The sequence below is a fragment of the Thalassophryne amazonica genome, chromosome 8 (genome assembly GCF_902500255.1).
Source record: "Thalassophryne amazonica chromosome 8, fThaAma1.1, whole genome shotgun sequence".
NCBI lineage: Eukaryota > Metazoa > Chordata > Actinopteri > Batrachoidiformes > Batrachoididae > Thalassophryne > Thalassophryne amazonica.
Window position 1 is genome coordinate 45754100 of NC_047110.1, and position 12865 is coordinate 45766964.

A 12865-nucleotide genomic window follows, 5' to 3' on the forward strand; every position below is an offset into this window, starting at 1 on the left:
ATAAAATTGATTTGATTTGATATGTAGTGACGTGGAGATTAGGGGTGCCGGAAAAAATCTATTCACGTCCGAATCACGATTCTTATTTATTACGATTCTGAATCGATCCAAAATGTCCAAGAATCGTTTTTTTTAAAAAGCATTTTTTTAAACATTTTCTTGCTTACTCGCTGCATGTACTGTTTATCAGGCAACGGCTTCCGTGCTACAGCGTCCCTGCGAGGGGAGGGTCTGGCGTGCTTCAAACATTCGTGAGCTGCAGCTTAGCATGGCGGACGAAGAGCTAATTCAGCCAGCACCGTCTTTGCTGAAGGCAAATGTTTGGGCGCATTTTGGATTTTATTATTTGCTGCGTAAGAAGGAGCTTGACATGACTTATGCAGTGTGCAAAATCTGCAAAATGAAAGTCAAGTACTTCAAGTACAGTGTGTGGTGTGCAGCCACATGGTAAAGACAACACAACACACACGAACAGATATCACTCACGAGCGTTCCTAAGTCAGATGAACATTCCCAAGTCAGAAATCTTGCAAAACCTCTCGAGATTAAACGTGACTGGAGTAAACAAACATGGCATACGAGGAAGAAGCAATGGTGATAGTTTGTGGACTATTTCTAACTGAGGAAAAAAAAAGATACAGAAAGAAAAAGAAAAGGCATTGGTTAAAAGAGTGGAGACAAGCGCGAACACCAGACTTTCTGGTGCGTCATGACAGCTGTTTTGATTTTGGGTTCCCCTCCGTGTTTCCGTCACCTTGCTTTCTGTTTGGCTACGTGTCACATTCAACAGGCTGCATTCTTGTTTGTGCCCAGGGCACACCCCACATGCTGGGATGTCAGGCCAAGACAATCCAACATGTTGAATATTCACCATTTGAGGTCTGAGCGGTCCCGATGTCCTTCTGAGCAGAATAGAGCGCTCTTAACACACCACACCCAGCAGGAATATCTGACAAGATTATCTTTGGAGCCATCATGATAGTTGAGCGTCCTTAAGATTGTCGGAAGGGGAAGATCGGGTCTGAAATCGGCATAATTATCTTGCTGTGTGAACCAGGCATAAGATCAAGTTTTACTAATGTTTCATGTAGACCTATGTCACTTAATCTATGGAGTCAATCCATCTTGTAAAAGTTAAATGTTGCCTCAATGACTTTAATAATGGATGTCAAACAAAAAGGGATCATACTACGGTACATAAGTAAGAAGTAAGGAAATAGTTTCTTAAGATACATACTACCTGAACAGCAGGTAAGGCCTTAAGTGGAAGAAAAGAGAGCCAGGAGAAAGCTGCACCCCCATGGATGCAACCTCGTGACCAGCTGTACTTGCAGCTGATGTGGCAGAGACTGTCACTCCCGCGTCGGCCTTACCAGCCACAGCTGACGCTGTCTCACAGGCGTTAATGGGACGTAACACGACAGCGCTTCATCTGTAGTCTTCACCGACTGATTGAGGCCTAGAGTAAAGTATAAAATGTCCTTGTGTGAATCTCAAATGGTTCATTATTTTATTTATTCTCATAGCAATTTTGACCTTACAGGACTGAGCCTGCTGATGTCTTTATTACCCTGGTCTCTTCACTCATGTTTGCCCAGTATTCCAAGATGGCTTTGTTTGAGTTGCTTTATCTTTGTTTTTAGAGAGAAGTCAAGATCTGAAGCCAGGAAACATAGTGATGATGACAGAATTCATCTGGCTGTTGTAGCCTGTGGGCCCAGGCTCGAGGAGACTCTGATCATGCTGAAGTCTGCTGTTCTGTTAACCAAAAACCATCTACACTTCCACATATTTGCTGAGGATGATTTGCATGATGGCTTCAGAAATGCTGTAAGTATCCTCTCATTGCCATCATAACAACACTTGAAGTGTTGCCTGTGATGTATTTCGGTAAATGGAAGTACTAGTCCAGTCATCATGACTATATGTAAACATGACACTGGAGCCTGGTGTGTGCAGAATTATTTGAGAATTATGAATTGTGTCATCTGTGGCATTGTAACGTCTTACATTTCAGCATATTTTGGGGTGGACTTTTTTGTCCTCAGTACAAGAATTGAAGGAGTGTTGCTCAAGTTCTTTCAAAAGCGTCACAGCATGCCACACCTGTCTGGAGGGAGCAATGTCTCAAAATGGGAATGGCAAACCATCGCACATCTAAACACATTTGTGCTTTAAAGACAATGGAAATCAACTTATTGTATTCTCAAAAGAAAAAATGGGAATGTTTTATCGCTCTGTTCAGAAAATATTTTAAAATTTAAAGTGTTGCATTTAGCATTTTGTTCAGTGCACTTTTCAAGGAAATCCCTTGTCCTATTTTTTTACATAATGCAGTCTTTAACATTTGTTGAAATTGTATGCAGCTTGAGCACATTTGAAATGGAACTTTTAGAAGTAGACGTGTTGAAAGTTTTAAAAAGTAACATTTTAAATTGATACAGTGAGCGGATAATGAGAGTCTAACCTTTTAGGTTGGATCTATTTAGAGCCCTCAAAGAACAGACCAAAAGTCTTAAGTTTAATGCAGTAGAGAAGGTAATCTTTACTAGCCCTTATGAGGCCTCTTGGACCTTCTGTCTGGATTCCTGCAGTGTGAAGAGTACGAGATTCTAAAGCCCCTTTCACACGGGCTGTTTCGAGTTGCTTCCTGTCCAGACAGTGCACTCTGATTTCTCTTCTAGTTCATATTTGTTCTTTTGCTGAGCTGCAGGTCTGCGCTCTGAGTTCTGTTATAGTTTATCTTTCTTCCTTTGACCCCGAGCTGTGTTCGCGTGTGCACTCGCCCGCGAACGAACTGTCTGCGTCTAAATGTGGAGATGTCTGGAGTTATATTTGATGTGGACACGTCCTGTCTTTGGCAATCAGTCTGTGAGCAGGACTTACGAGGTCTGTCAATAAAGTATGGGTCCTTTTTATTTTTTCAAAAACTATATGGATTTCGTTCATATGTTTTTACATCAGACATGCTTGAACCCTCGTGCGCATGTGAGTTTTTCCACGCCTGTCGGTGATGTCATTCGCCTGTGAGCACTCCTTGTGGGAGGAGTCATCCAGCCCCTCGTCGGAATTCCTTTGTCTGAGAAGTTGCTGAGAGACTGGCGCTTTGTTTGAGTAAAATTTTTTCTAAACCTGTGAGACACATCGAAGTGGACACAGTTCGAAAAATTAAGCTGGTTTTCGGTGAAAATTTTAACAGCTGATGAGAGATTTTGAGGTGATACTGTCGCTTTAAGGACTTCCCACGGTGCGAGACGTCGTGCAGCACTCCCAGATGCCGTCGTCAGCCTGTTTCAAGTTGAAAACCTCCACATTTCAGGCTCTATTGATCCAGGACGTCGTGAGAGAACAGAGAAGTTTCAGAAGAAGTCGGTTTCAGCATTTTATCCGGATATTCCACTGTTAAAGGAGATTTTTTTAATGAAAGACGTGCGGGCGGATTGCAGCGTCGGCTCGCAGCCGCCGCGACGCTCCGCCACAGGAAAAACACCTCTGTTGGAAGCCTTAAGGACAAGTTGGAACATGTCCAGCTGTTAAACAATTTCTCATATACTCACTCCACTGAAAGCCATCAAAAGCCGCCTGGATTTTACAAATGGTTATCAACACGGAGGTGTTTTTCCTGTGGCACCGCACCGGCTGTGTCCCGACGCGCAGACCCGTCCGCACGTCTTTCATTAAAAAAAATCTCCTTTAACAGTGGAATATCCGGATAAAATGCTGAAACCGACTTCTTCTGAAACTTCTCTGTTCTCTCACGACGTCCTGGATCAATAGAGCCTGAAATGTGGAGGTTTTCAGCTTGAAACAGGCTGACGACGGCGCCTGGGAGTGCTGCGCGACGTCTCGCTCCGTGGGAAGTCCTTACAGCGACAGTATCACCTCAAAATCTCTCATCAGCTGTTAAAATTTTCACCGAAAACCAGCTTAATTTTTCGAACTGTGTCCACTTCGATGTGTCTCACAGGTTTAGAAAAATTTTGATCAAACAAAGCGCCAGTCTCTCAGCAACTTCTCAGACAAAGGAATTCCGACGAGGGGCTGGACGACTCCTCCCACAAGGAGTGCTCACAGGCGAATGACGTCACCGACAGGCGTGGAAAAACCCACGCATGCGCACGAGGGTTCAAGCATGTCTGACGTAAAAACATATGAATGAAATCCATATAGTTTTTGAAAAAAATAAAAAGGACCTATACTTTATTGACAGCCCTCGTATGTCCTTTTTTGTCTTTTATTTAACACAATGATGAGAGAGTTTGAGGGGAGAGCGAGGAACTGCAGCAACCAGACAGTTTTTTTTTTTTTCCTTTTAATTGTTCACATGTGCATGCGAACGAATCGTCCGTGAGTGGACTGGAGATGTCCGGACTTTTTACTGGTTGTGGACATGTCCTGTCTCTAGCAATCAGTCTGTGAGTAGGACTTTTATGGACTTTATTTAAACACATTTGTGAGAGAATTTAAGAGTGAGGAGCTGCAGCTGCAGTCAGGCTGCAATCAGCATTTTTTTTTCTGTGCTGTTTTTGAGCGTATAGTCTTACTGCATTGTGTACACAGTATACAAACCATCCTGCATTATTTATACTTCGGGAACAATGGAACACAGCAGGAATCATAAATTGATGTCAGGTAACGTTGTATTGTGAGGGTGTGGCTTCCAGTCACGTTGAGTACTGTCAAGTTGCTCTGACTTGCGTTGAAACCACTTAATTTCTCAGTTTAATTATGTGGTTATGATGTTACCCATTACAATCCCATTGGATATTTTTAAAAGGTATAAAAAACTGATTAAACAGTTCTTGTGGGGGGGGGGGGGGGGGTAAAAGAGCAAAAATAAAACTAGATAAATTATATGCTCCCAGAGAGAAAGGCGGACTGGGACTTCCAGATTCAAAACTTTACTGCTTGTCATTTGAAATGGCTAAATTAGTTAAATATTGGGAGGGGGCTGAGAATAAACAAGATTGGTTAAACATTGAAATGGATATCTGTTCACTATTTGATCCAAAACACAAATTGTCTCAAAAGATTGATACAACTAACCCGGTTCTTATTCATTCTTGCGAGGTTTGGTCAAAGGCTCATAAAATGTTAAAGCTTTCACATCATACTCAGAAGTATGCGTCTCTCTAGAACAACCCTGCTATATGTATTGGTAAAACACCTGTGTTTTGGAGGCAGTGGCATTCACGTGGTATATGCACTATTGAAGATCTGTATAAAGATGGACAATTTAGGTCCTATGAGGATTTAACTCGTACATATAAATTGGAAGGCAGAGCAAACGTCTGGAAATATTTACAATTGAGACACTGTGTGACCTCTAAATTTAAACATGCTGTTGAGAATGATATTTTAGGTTATATTAAAATGCCACGTGATTGCCATACTGCCTCTCAGTTTTATAAATTGCTTAACTATAGTTTAAGTGGTGAATCATCAAATATTAAACTTGTTTGGCAGCGGGATTTAAGAATAGAGTACACAAATGAAAAATGGTTAGACATCTTATCAGGTAGTGGTAAATATGTGAAGGAGGCCAGAAGTAAATTTATACAGTACAAGGTGCTGCATAGGTATTATCATAGTCCTACCAGACTGAACAGAATGAAACTGTCGGACAATTTGTGTTGGAAATGTAAAGATGACATAGGGACATACACTCAACAAAAACATAAACACAACACTATTGCTTTTGCTCCCATTTTGTATGAGATGAACTCAAAGATCTAAAACTTTTTCCACATACACAATATCACCATTTCCCTCAAATATTGTTCACAAACCAGTCTAAATCTGTGATAGTGAGCACTTCTCCTTTGCTGAGATAATCCATCCCACCTCACAGGTGTGTCATACCAAGATGCTGATTAGACACCATGATTAGTGCACAGGTGTGCCTTAGACTGCCCACAATAAAAGGCCACTCTGAAAGGTGCAGTTTTATCACACAGCACAATGCCACAGATGTCGCAAGATTTGAGGGAGCGTGCAATTGGCATGCTGACAGCAGGAATGTCAACCAGAGCTGTTGCTCGTGTATTGAATGTTCATTTCTCTACCATAAGCCGTCTCCAAAGGCATTTCAGAGAAATTGGCAGTACACCCAACCAGCCTCACAACCGCAGACCACGTGTAACCACACCAGCCCAGGACCTCCACATCCAGCATGTTCACCTCCAAGATCATCTGAGACCAGGCACTCGGACAGCTGCTGAAACAATCGGTTTGCATACCCAAAGAATTTCTGCACAAACTGTCAGAAACCGTCTCAGGGAAGCTCATCTGCATGCTCGTCGTCCTCATCGGGATCTCGACCTGACTCCAGTTCGTCGTCGTAACCGACTTGAGTGGGCAAATGCTCACATTCGCTGGCGTGTGGCATGTTGGAGAGGTGTTCTCTTCACGGATGAATCCCAGTTCACACTGTTCAGGGCAGATGGCAGACAGCGTGTGTGGCATCGTGTGGGTGAGCAGTTTTATGATGTCAATGTTGTGGATCGAGTGGCCCATGGTGGCGGTGGGGTTATGGTATGGGCAGGTGTCTGTTATGGATGAAGAACACAGGTGCATTTTATTGATGGCATTTTGAATGCACAGAGATACCGTGACGAGATCCTGAGGCCCATTGTTGTGCCATCCAAGAACATCACCTCATGTTGCAGCAGGATAATGCATGGCCCCATGTTGCAAGGATCTGTACACAATTCTTGGAAGCTGAAAATGTCCCAGTTCTTGCATGGCCGGCACACTCACCGGACATGTTACCCATTGAGCATGTTTGGGATGCTCTGGACTGGCGTATACGACAGCGTGTACCAGTTCCTGCCAATATCCAGCAACTTCGCACAGCCATTGAAGAGGAGTGGACCAACATTCCACAGGCCACAATTGACAACCTGATCAACTCTATGCGAAGGAGATGTGTTGCACTGCATGAGGCAAATGGTGGTCACACCAGATACTGACTGGTATCCCCCCCCAATAAAACAAAACTGCACCTTTCAGAGTGGCCTTTTATTGTGGGCAGTCTAAGGCACACCTGTGCACTAATCATGGTGTCTAATCAGCATCTTGATATGGCACACCTGTGAGGTGGGATGGATTATCTCAGCAAAGGAGAAGTGCTCACTATCACAGATTTAGACTGGTTTGTGAACAATATTTCAGGTAAATGGTGATATTGTGTATGTGGAAAAAGTTTTAGATCTTTGAGTTCATCTCATACAAAATGGGAGCAAAACCAAAAGTGTTGCGTTTATATTTTTGAGTGTAGTTACACTGCCTTTGGGAATGCTCGTTGGTTTCACCCTTTTGGACTGAAGTCTTGGAAGTTCTAAGTGAGGGGTCTGGATCAGAAGTCCCTCACACCCCAGAATTGTGTTTATTGGGAGACAGATCTCAAATGCAGAATGTTTCCAAAGGAGTCCTTTCAGTTGTTATGGTCGGTCTTGTGACAGCATCTAGAATTATGTTAAGACACTGGAAGACCACTGTGCGCCCTGAGATAAAGGACTGGATTAAATCAATGGCGGACACAGCCTCTTATGAGGCCATGCTCAGCAACTTGAAAGGGGACAGAGACATTGAATGGAATAGCTTTTGGGACACTCTTAAAAGTGGTATATAAGGCCTTTGTGATACTTGCGCTTGAAGGTTTTTTTTTTTTCTCTCTCCAGTTCATTGCAGATATTTGTTTTTGTAACTGTCTTACTGTAACCTGTATTGTGTGGTTATCCTGAATGGGAAGGGAGGGGGAGGGGGGTGGACCAGCCTTTGTTTCTACTTATGTTTGTTTCTGTTTGTTCATATCTGTTTTGGTAAATGTTTAAAACAATAAAAACTTAAATTACACACAAAAAATAGAAACCACTTAATTTCTGTGTCGAGCACAGGACTCAAAAAAATTAAACATGGTTAATTTTTGGCGTCCGATTTGCTTCGTCCTTTGCGTCCCTTGCGCTGTTGTGGCATTGAGCTACATCGTCTCGCAACTGGGTTGCTTACACCCTGCCCCCACCACTCTTTTATCTACCTTTATGTTCAGGTTTTGCATACTTTTTATGCTTTGTCTCTCTCTCTCCTTAGAGGCTATTTAGAATAGATTTGTATACTGTATAATGTGTTTATTGTATTTATTGAGGAAAAAAGTGTGTGCCCCCACTACCCCACATTTTAGGGAATTACTGGCATTGATTTTTGCCAGGAAAAAATTTCAGTCAGATGAAAATTTATTGCTTTAACCCATGAAATAAAGCTTAACAGTTAAAAACATTAAGTCTATAATCAAAGATTTTAGTGCCTACCTGACAGACAGCCATGAAGATCCAGTAGATGGCACTGTAGATCCAGTCAGTAGCAGTGTTCATGGCAGAGTGAGCAAAGTGCTGAATCACAAACAGAATTTTCAGTTTTGAAATTGCCTTTTTTTTTACAAATGAAAAAAGACAGACAGGAGGTGAAACTGAAACTGGTCCTGGAGAGGCGGAAGTACCGCTGAAAGTGGCCGTAATCCCGGCGCAGCTCCTGCAGCAAATGATGAAACTCCCCGAATTGGGAGTGTCTCATGAGGATGTTGTCAACCCAGGTACAACGCGGCTGATGTTTGTCAGCTTTCCACAACAAATAGAGCACAGCAACTTGCTTCGTGTGATCAAGGTCCGCCATGTTGACATGACGGTGAGCGAAATGGAAGCTCCTCCTATTTGATGACGCGTTTGGGTGAATTTTTGCAGCGAAAATTTCCACCCAGAGCAACACACCGGGCGATGGTGGTGCGTCCATCGCCAGGCGAGGGACGCGAATTTGTGGCATTGCGTGGTGCCCGGTGTGAACGCGGCCTTAGCCTGGTCCGATAGCTGGGAAATCCCAGACAATCTGGGTCTGAGGATGTGCTGCAGCCTTCAAAGCCGTCACCTCTGCTGCTTGATCCACCATTGAGGGCTTCTTATTTCACCAGAGCCCCATTAGTCAACTTATGTTCATGGTTCCTGTTGGTCTTTATGGTTACCGTACCCACCACAGGGTTTTGACACCCTTTGATAGAACACTTGTAATCATAAATTCTATTTTTTTTTTTTTTTTAGTGTAACTATAAAACTTGTTACATGTGACCCAATCTTCAATTTAAAACATGTTTCACATATTCGGACAGACTTGGTTATTTTCTTTAATTAAAGAATAAAATTGGAGACAGTTGTGCCAAGGGAAATTGCTACTTATTATTTTTGATTAAAAAGTGTATGCAGTAAAACTCACATATAATGGATTCAGGTGGACCATTGAATTCTGTCTGCTATAATCGAAATCAGTTATACAGTATGTAGAAAATGTACAAAATCCGTTATACATATAAAATGGAAAAAATGTTATAAGTATGTAATGGATTAGTTACTCAGGAGGCACCAAACAATCTATGGAGAATCCTGAACCAGCACCTGCCTCATTTATTGACAGCGTCAGAACTTCGTCTGAAAAAAATAAACGCCTGCCTTAAATAAGTGCCGGACGTACATTAAAAAGATTGCTTTTGGACGAGTCACACTTTTTTTTTTTTTTTCTAAAGCCCCTTTCATACCAGGCTTGCATACATTTCTGTTGCAATGCATATGGAGTACACTGGAAAATTGCACAGATTTGACGTAGTCCCTGTGTAGGCTGGTGTGTGAAGACGTATGGTTGCATTCCTAGTCTTGCTTACAGTTGCATATGGTTGCTTACTGCCACATATGTAGCCCTCGCTGCTATTTTTATGCTGTTTTTGTTTTGTTTTGTTTTTTGGCTTTGTGGAAATGCACTCTATTCTCAAAACGGCTCTCACATTTCCAGACGTACAGTGGGACACAAACTGCTGCCTCGTCATAGTTGTGTAGTTGTGCGCGGGGCGGGGAGACCTTGCATGCGGGGAGGAGAAGCTATGCTCCATGACGCTGTTTACAGACACACAGATGGATTTGATACATTGGAAAAAGTCAGAATACATTATTCTGTAGAGACTTTCAAGTCCAGACTTAAGATGCATTTATTTTCCCTTTCAGTATGGCTAGCATACTGGCATAGTATGATACTATGCTTCCTATCCCTTTAACTCATCTTATTAGCAATGAACAGGTCTCAGCCTCAGCCTTTTAATTTTATTAGTAAACAGAGCGAGTCTCGGCCTCAACTTCATCTGAAGTCTGGGTCTGATAGTGAAGCTTATGGCTAGTGGCCGGCGATCACCTCAGTATATTTCTTCTGCTTTCCTGTTGCTTAATGCTGACATATGATACCTTCAGTGTAGTTTTTCTGGCCGACTGATTCTGTTTTCTTTTTCTCCCTGTCCAAGATGCAGCTGAATCCACGTGCTGGATTAGATAATTTCTGTAACGAATGCGGAACAGACTCTGCTGCAGGAACAGATCCACTGAATGGCTTGATGACCAACAACAATTCAGTGGACTGGATGCCTGCATGGACTCTCATCAGTATTGTAAACCTTTTTGGTAGGATGGTCTAAGCCAGGGGTGCCCAAAAACGGTCCTCGAGAGCTGCCTTCCTGACACTCTAGTTGTCTCCCTGTTCCAACACACCTGAATCTAGTGAAAGGCTCGTTAGCAGGCTTTTAATGAGCCTTTCATTTGATTCAGGTGTGTTAGAGCAGGGAGAGAACTAAGAGTGTCAGGATCTCTAGGACCGAACTTGGGCACGCCTGGCCTAAGCAGGGGGTCACCCCTTTGAGTCTGGTCTGTTTGAGGTTTCTTCATCAATATCATCAGCGGGAGTTTTTCCTTAAGACTGTCGCTTGTGTGCTTGCTCTATGGGTTGGTAAGGTTAGACCTTACTTGTGTGAAGCGCCTTGAGGCAGCTTGGTTATGATTTGGCGCTATATGAACTAAATAAATTTAAAATAAATTGAAACTGAGGTTTTGAACTTGTCCTGGTTGTTTATTTTTGTCATCTGTACATTAATTTTAATCTTTAAGATACAACCCTAATTCCAATGAAGTTGGGACATTGTATAAAATGGAAATAAAAACAGAATACAATGATTTGCAAATCCTCTTCAACCTATATTCAGTTGAATACACCACAAAGACAAGATATTTAATGTTCAAACTGATAAACTTTGTTTTTCTGCAAATATGTGCTCATTTTAAAATGGATGCCTACAACATGTTTCAAAAAAGTTGGGGCAGTGGTATGTTTACCACTGTGTTACAACACCTTTCCTTCTAACAACACTCAGTAAGCGTTTGGGAACTGAGGACACTAATTGTTGAAGCTTTGTAGGTGGAATTCTTTCCCATTGTTGCTTGATGTACGACTTCAGTTGTTCAACAGCCCGGAGTCTCTGTTGTCGTATTTTGCACTTCATAATGTGCCACACATTTTCAATGGGTGACAGGTCTGGACTGCAGGCAGGCCAGTCTAGTACCCGCACTCTTTTACTATGAAGTCATTGTAACACGTGCAGAATGTGGCTTGGCATTGTCTTGCTGACATAAGCAGGGACATCCTTGAAAAAGACGTTGCTTGGGTGGCAGCATGTGTTGCTCCAAAACCTGGATGTAACTTCAGCATTGATGGTGCCATCACAAATGTGTAAGTGGCCCATGCCATGGACACTAACACACCTCGATACCATCACAGATACTGGCTTTTGAACTTTGCGCTGGTAACAGTCTGGATGGTCTTTTTCCTCTTTTTCCGGAGGATATGACGTCCATGATTTCCAAAAACAATTTGAAATGTGGACTCTTCAGACCACAGCACACTTTTCCACTTTGCATCTGTCCATTTCAAATGAGCTCAGGCCCAGAGAAGGCAGCAGCATTTCTGGATGTTGTTGATGTATGGCTTTTGCTTTGCATGGTAGAGTTTTAACTTGCACTTGTAGATGTAGCGACGAACTGTGTTAACTGACAATGGTTTTCCTGAGCCCATGCTGTAAGATCCTTTACACAATGATGTTGGTTTTTAATGCAGTGCCACTTGAGGGATCGAAGGTCACGGGCATTCAGTGTTGGTTTTCGGCCTTGCTGCTTACGTGTAGAAAGTTATTATGTATTAAGTTATTATGGACTGTAGATGATGGAATCCCTAAATTCCTTGCAAGTGATCTTGGAGAAACATTGTTCTTAAACTGTTGGACTATTTTTTTCTATGCAGTTGTTCACAAAGTGGTGATCTTCACCCCATCTTTGCTTGTGAACGGCTGAGCCTTTTTGGGATGCTCCTTTTATACCCAATCCTGACACTCACCTGTTTCCAATTAACCTGTTCACCTGTGGAATGTTCCAAACAGGTGTTCTTTGAGCATTCATCAACTTTCTCAGTGTTTTGTTGCCCCTGTCCAAGCTTTTTTGGAATGTGTTGCGGGCATCCATTTCAAAATGAGCATCCATTTCAAATATTTGCACAAAAACAAAAAAAGTCTGTTAGTTTAAACATGAAATATCTTGTCTTTATGAGGTATTCAATTGAATATAGGTTGAAGAGGATTTGCAAATCATTGTATTCTGTTTTTATTAACATTTCACACAACGTCCCAACTTCATTGTAATTGGGGATGTACATACCTAAATTGTTATTGTTGTTGAAACTGCATGAGTTGTACATTTTATTCAAGAGAACTGGCACTGTAAGCTTTAGTAAACATGCTATGTGTGTAGCTTGCTTGCAATTATTGTACTTTTCATGTATTCTTTTTTTTTTTTGTTGAAGCTGGATTCCTGGCCCACGATGATTCAGACCAGGTTTAAATTCACCATCTACCCAATCACCTTTCCCAAAGAAAACATGAATGAGTGGAAGAAGCTCTTCAAACCTTGTGCATCTCAGAGGCTTTTCCTGCCGGTATGTCTGGTGTCATTCATTAGTA

At 42.1% G+C, this 12865-nt stretch overlaps 1 protein-coding gene across 1 annotated transcript in view; it reads left to right on the forward strand.

The window, feature by feature from the left end:
- Nucleotides 1–12865, forward strand: part of LOC117514888 (glucoside xylosyltransferase 1-like) — a 44014-nt gene that overhangs the window by 19455 nt on the left and 11694 nt on the right. Inside the window, exons 3-4 of the mRNA XM_034175463.1 lie at nucleotides 1644–1830; nucleotides 12709–12840. Coding sequence (XP_034031354.1) covers nucleotides 1644–1830; nucleotides 12709–12840 — 319 coding nt within the window. The remainder of the gene's footprint in view (nucleotides 1–1643; nucleotides 1831–12708; nucleotides 12841–12865) is intronic.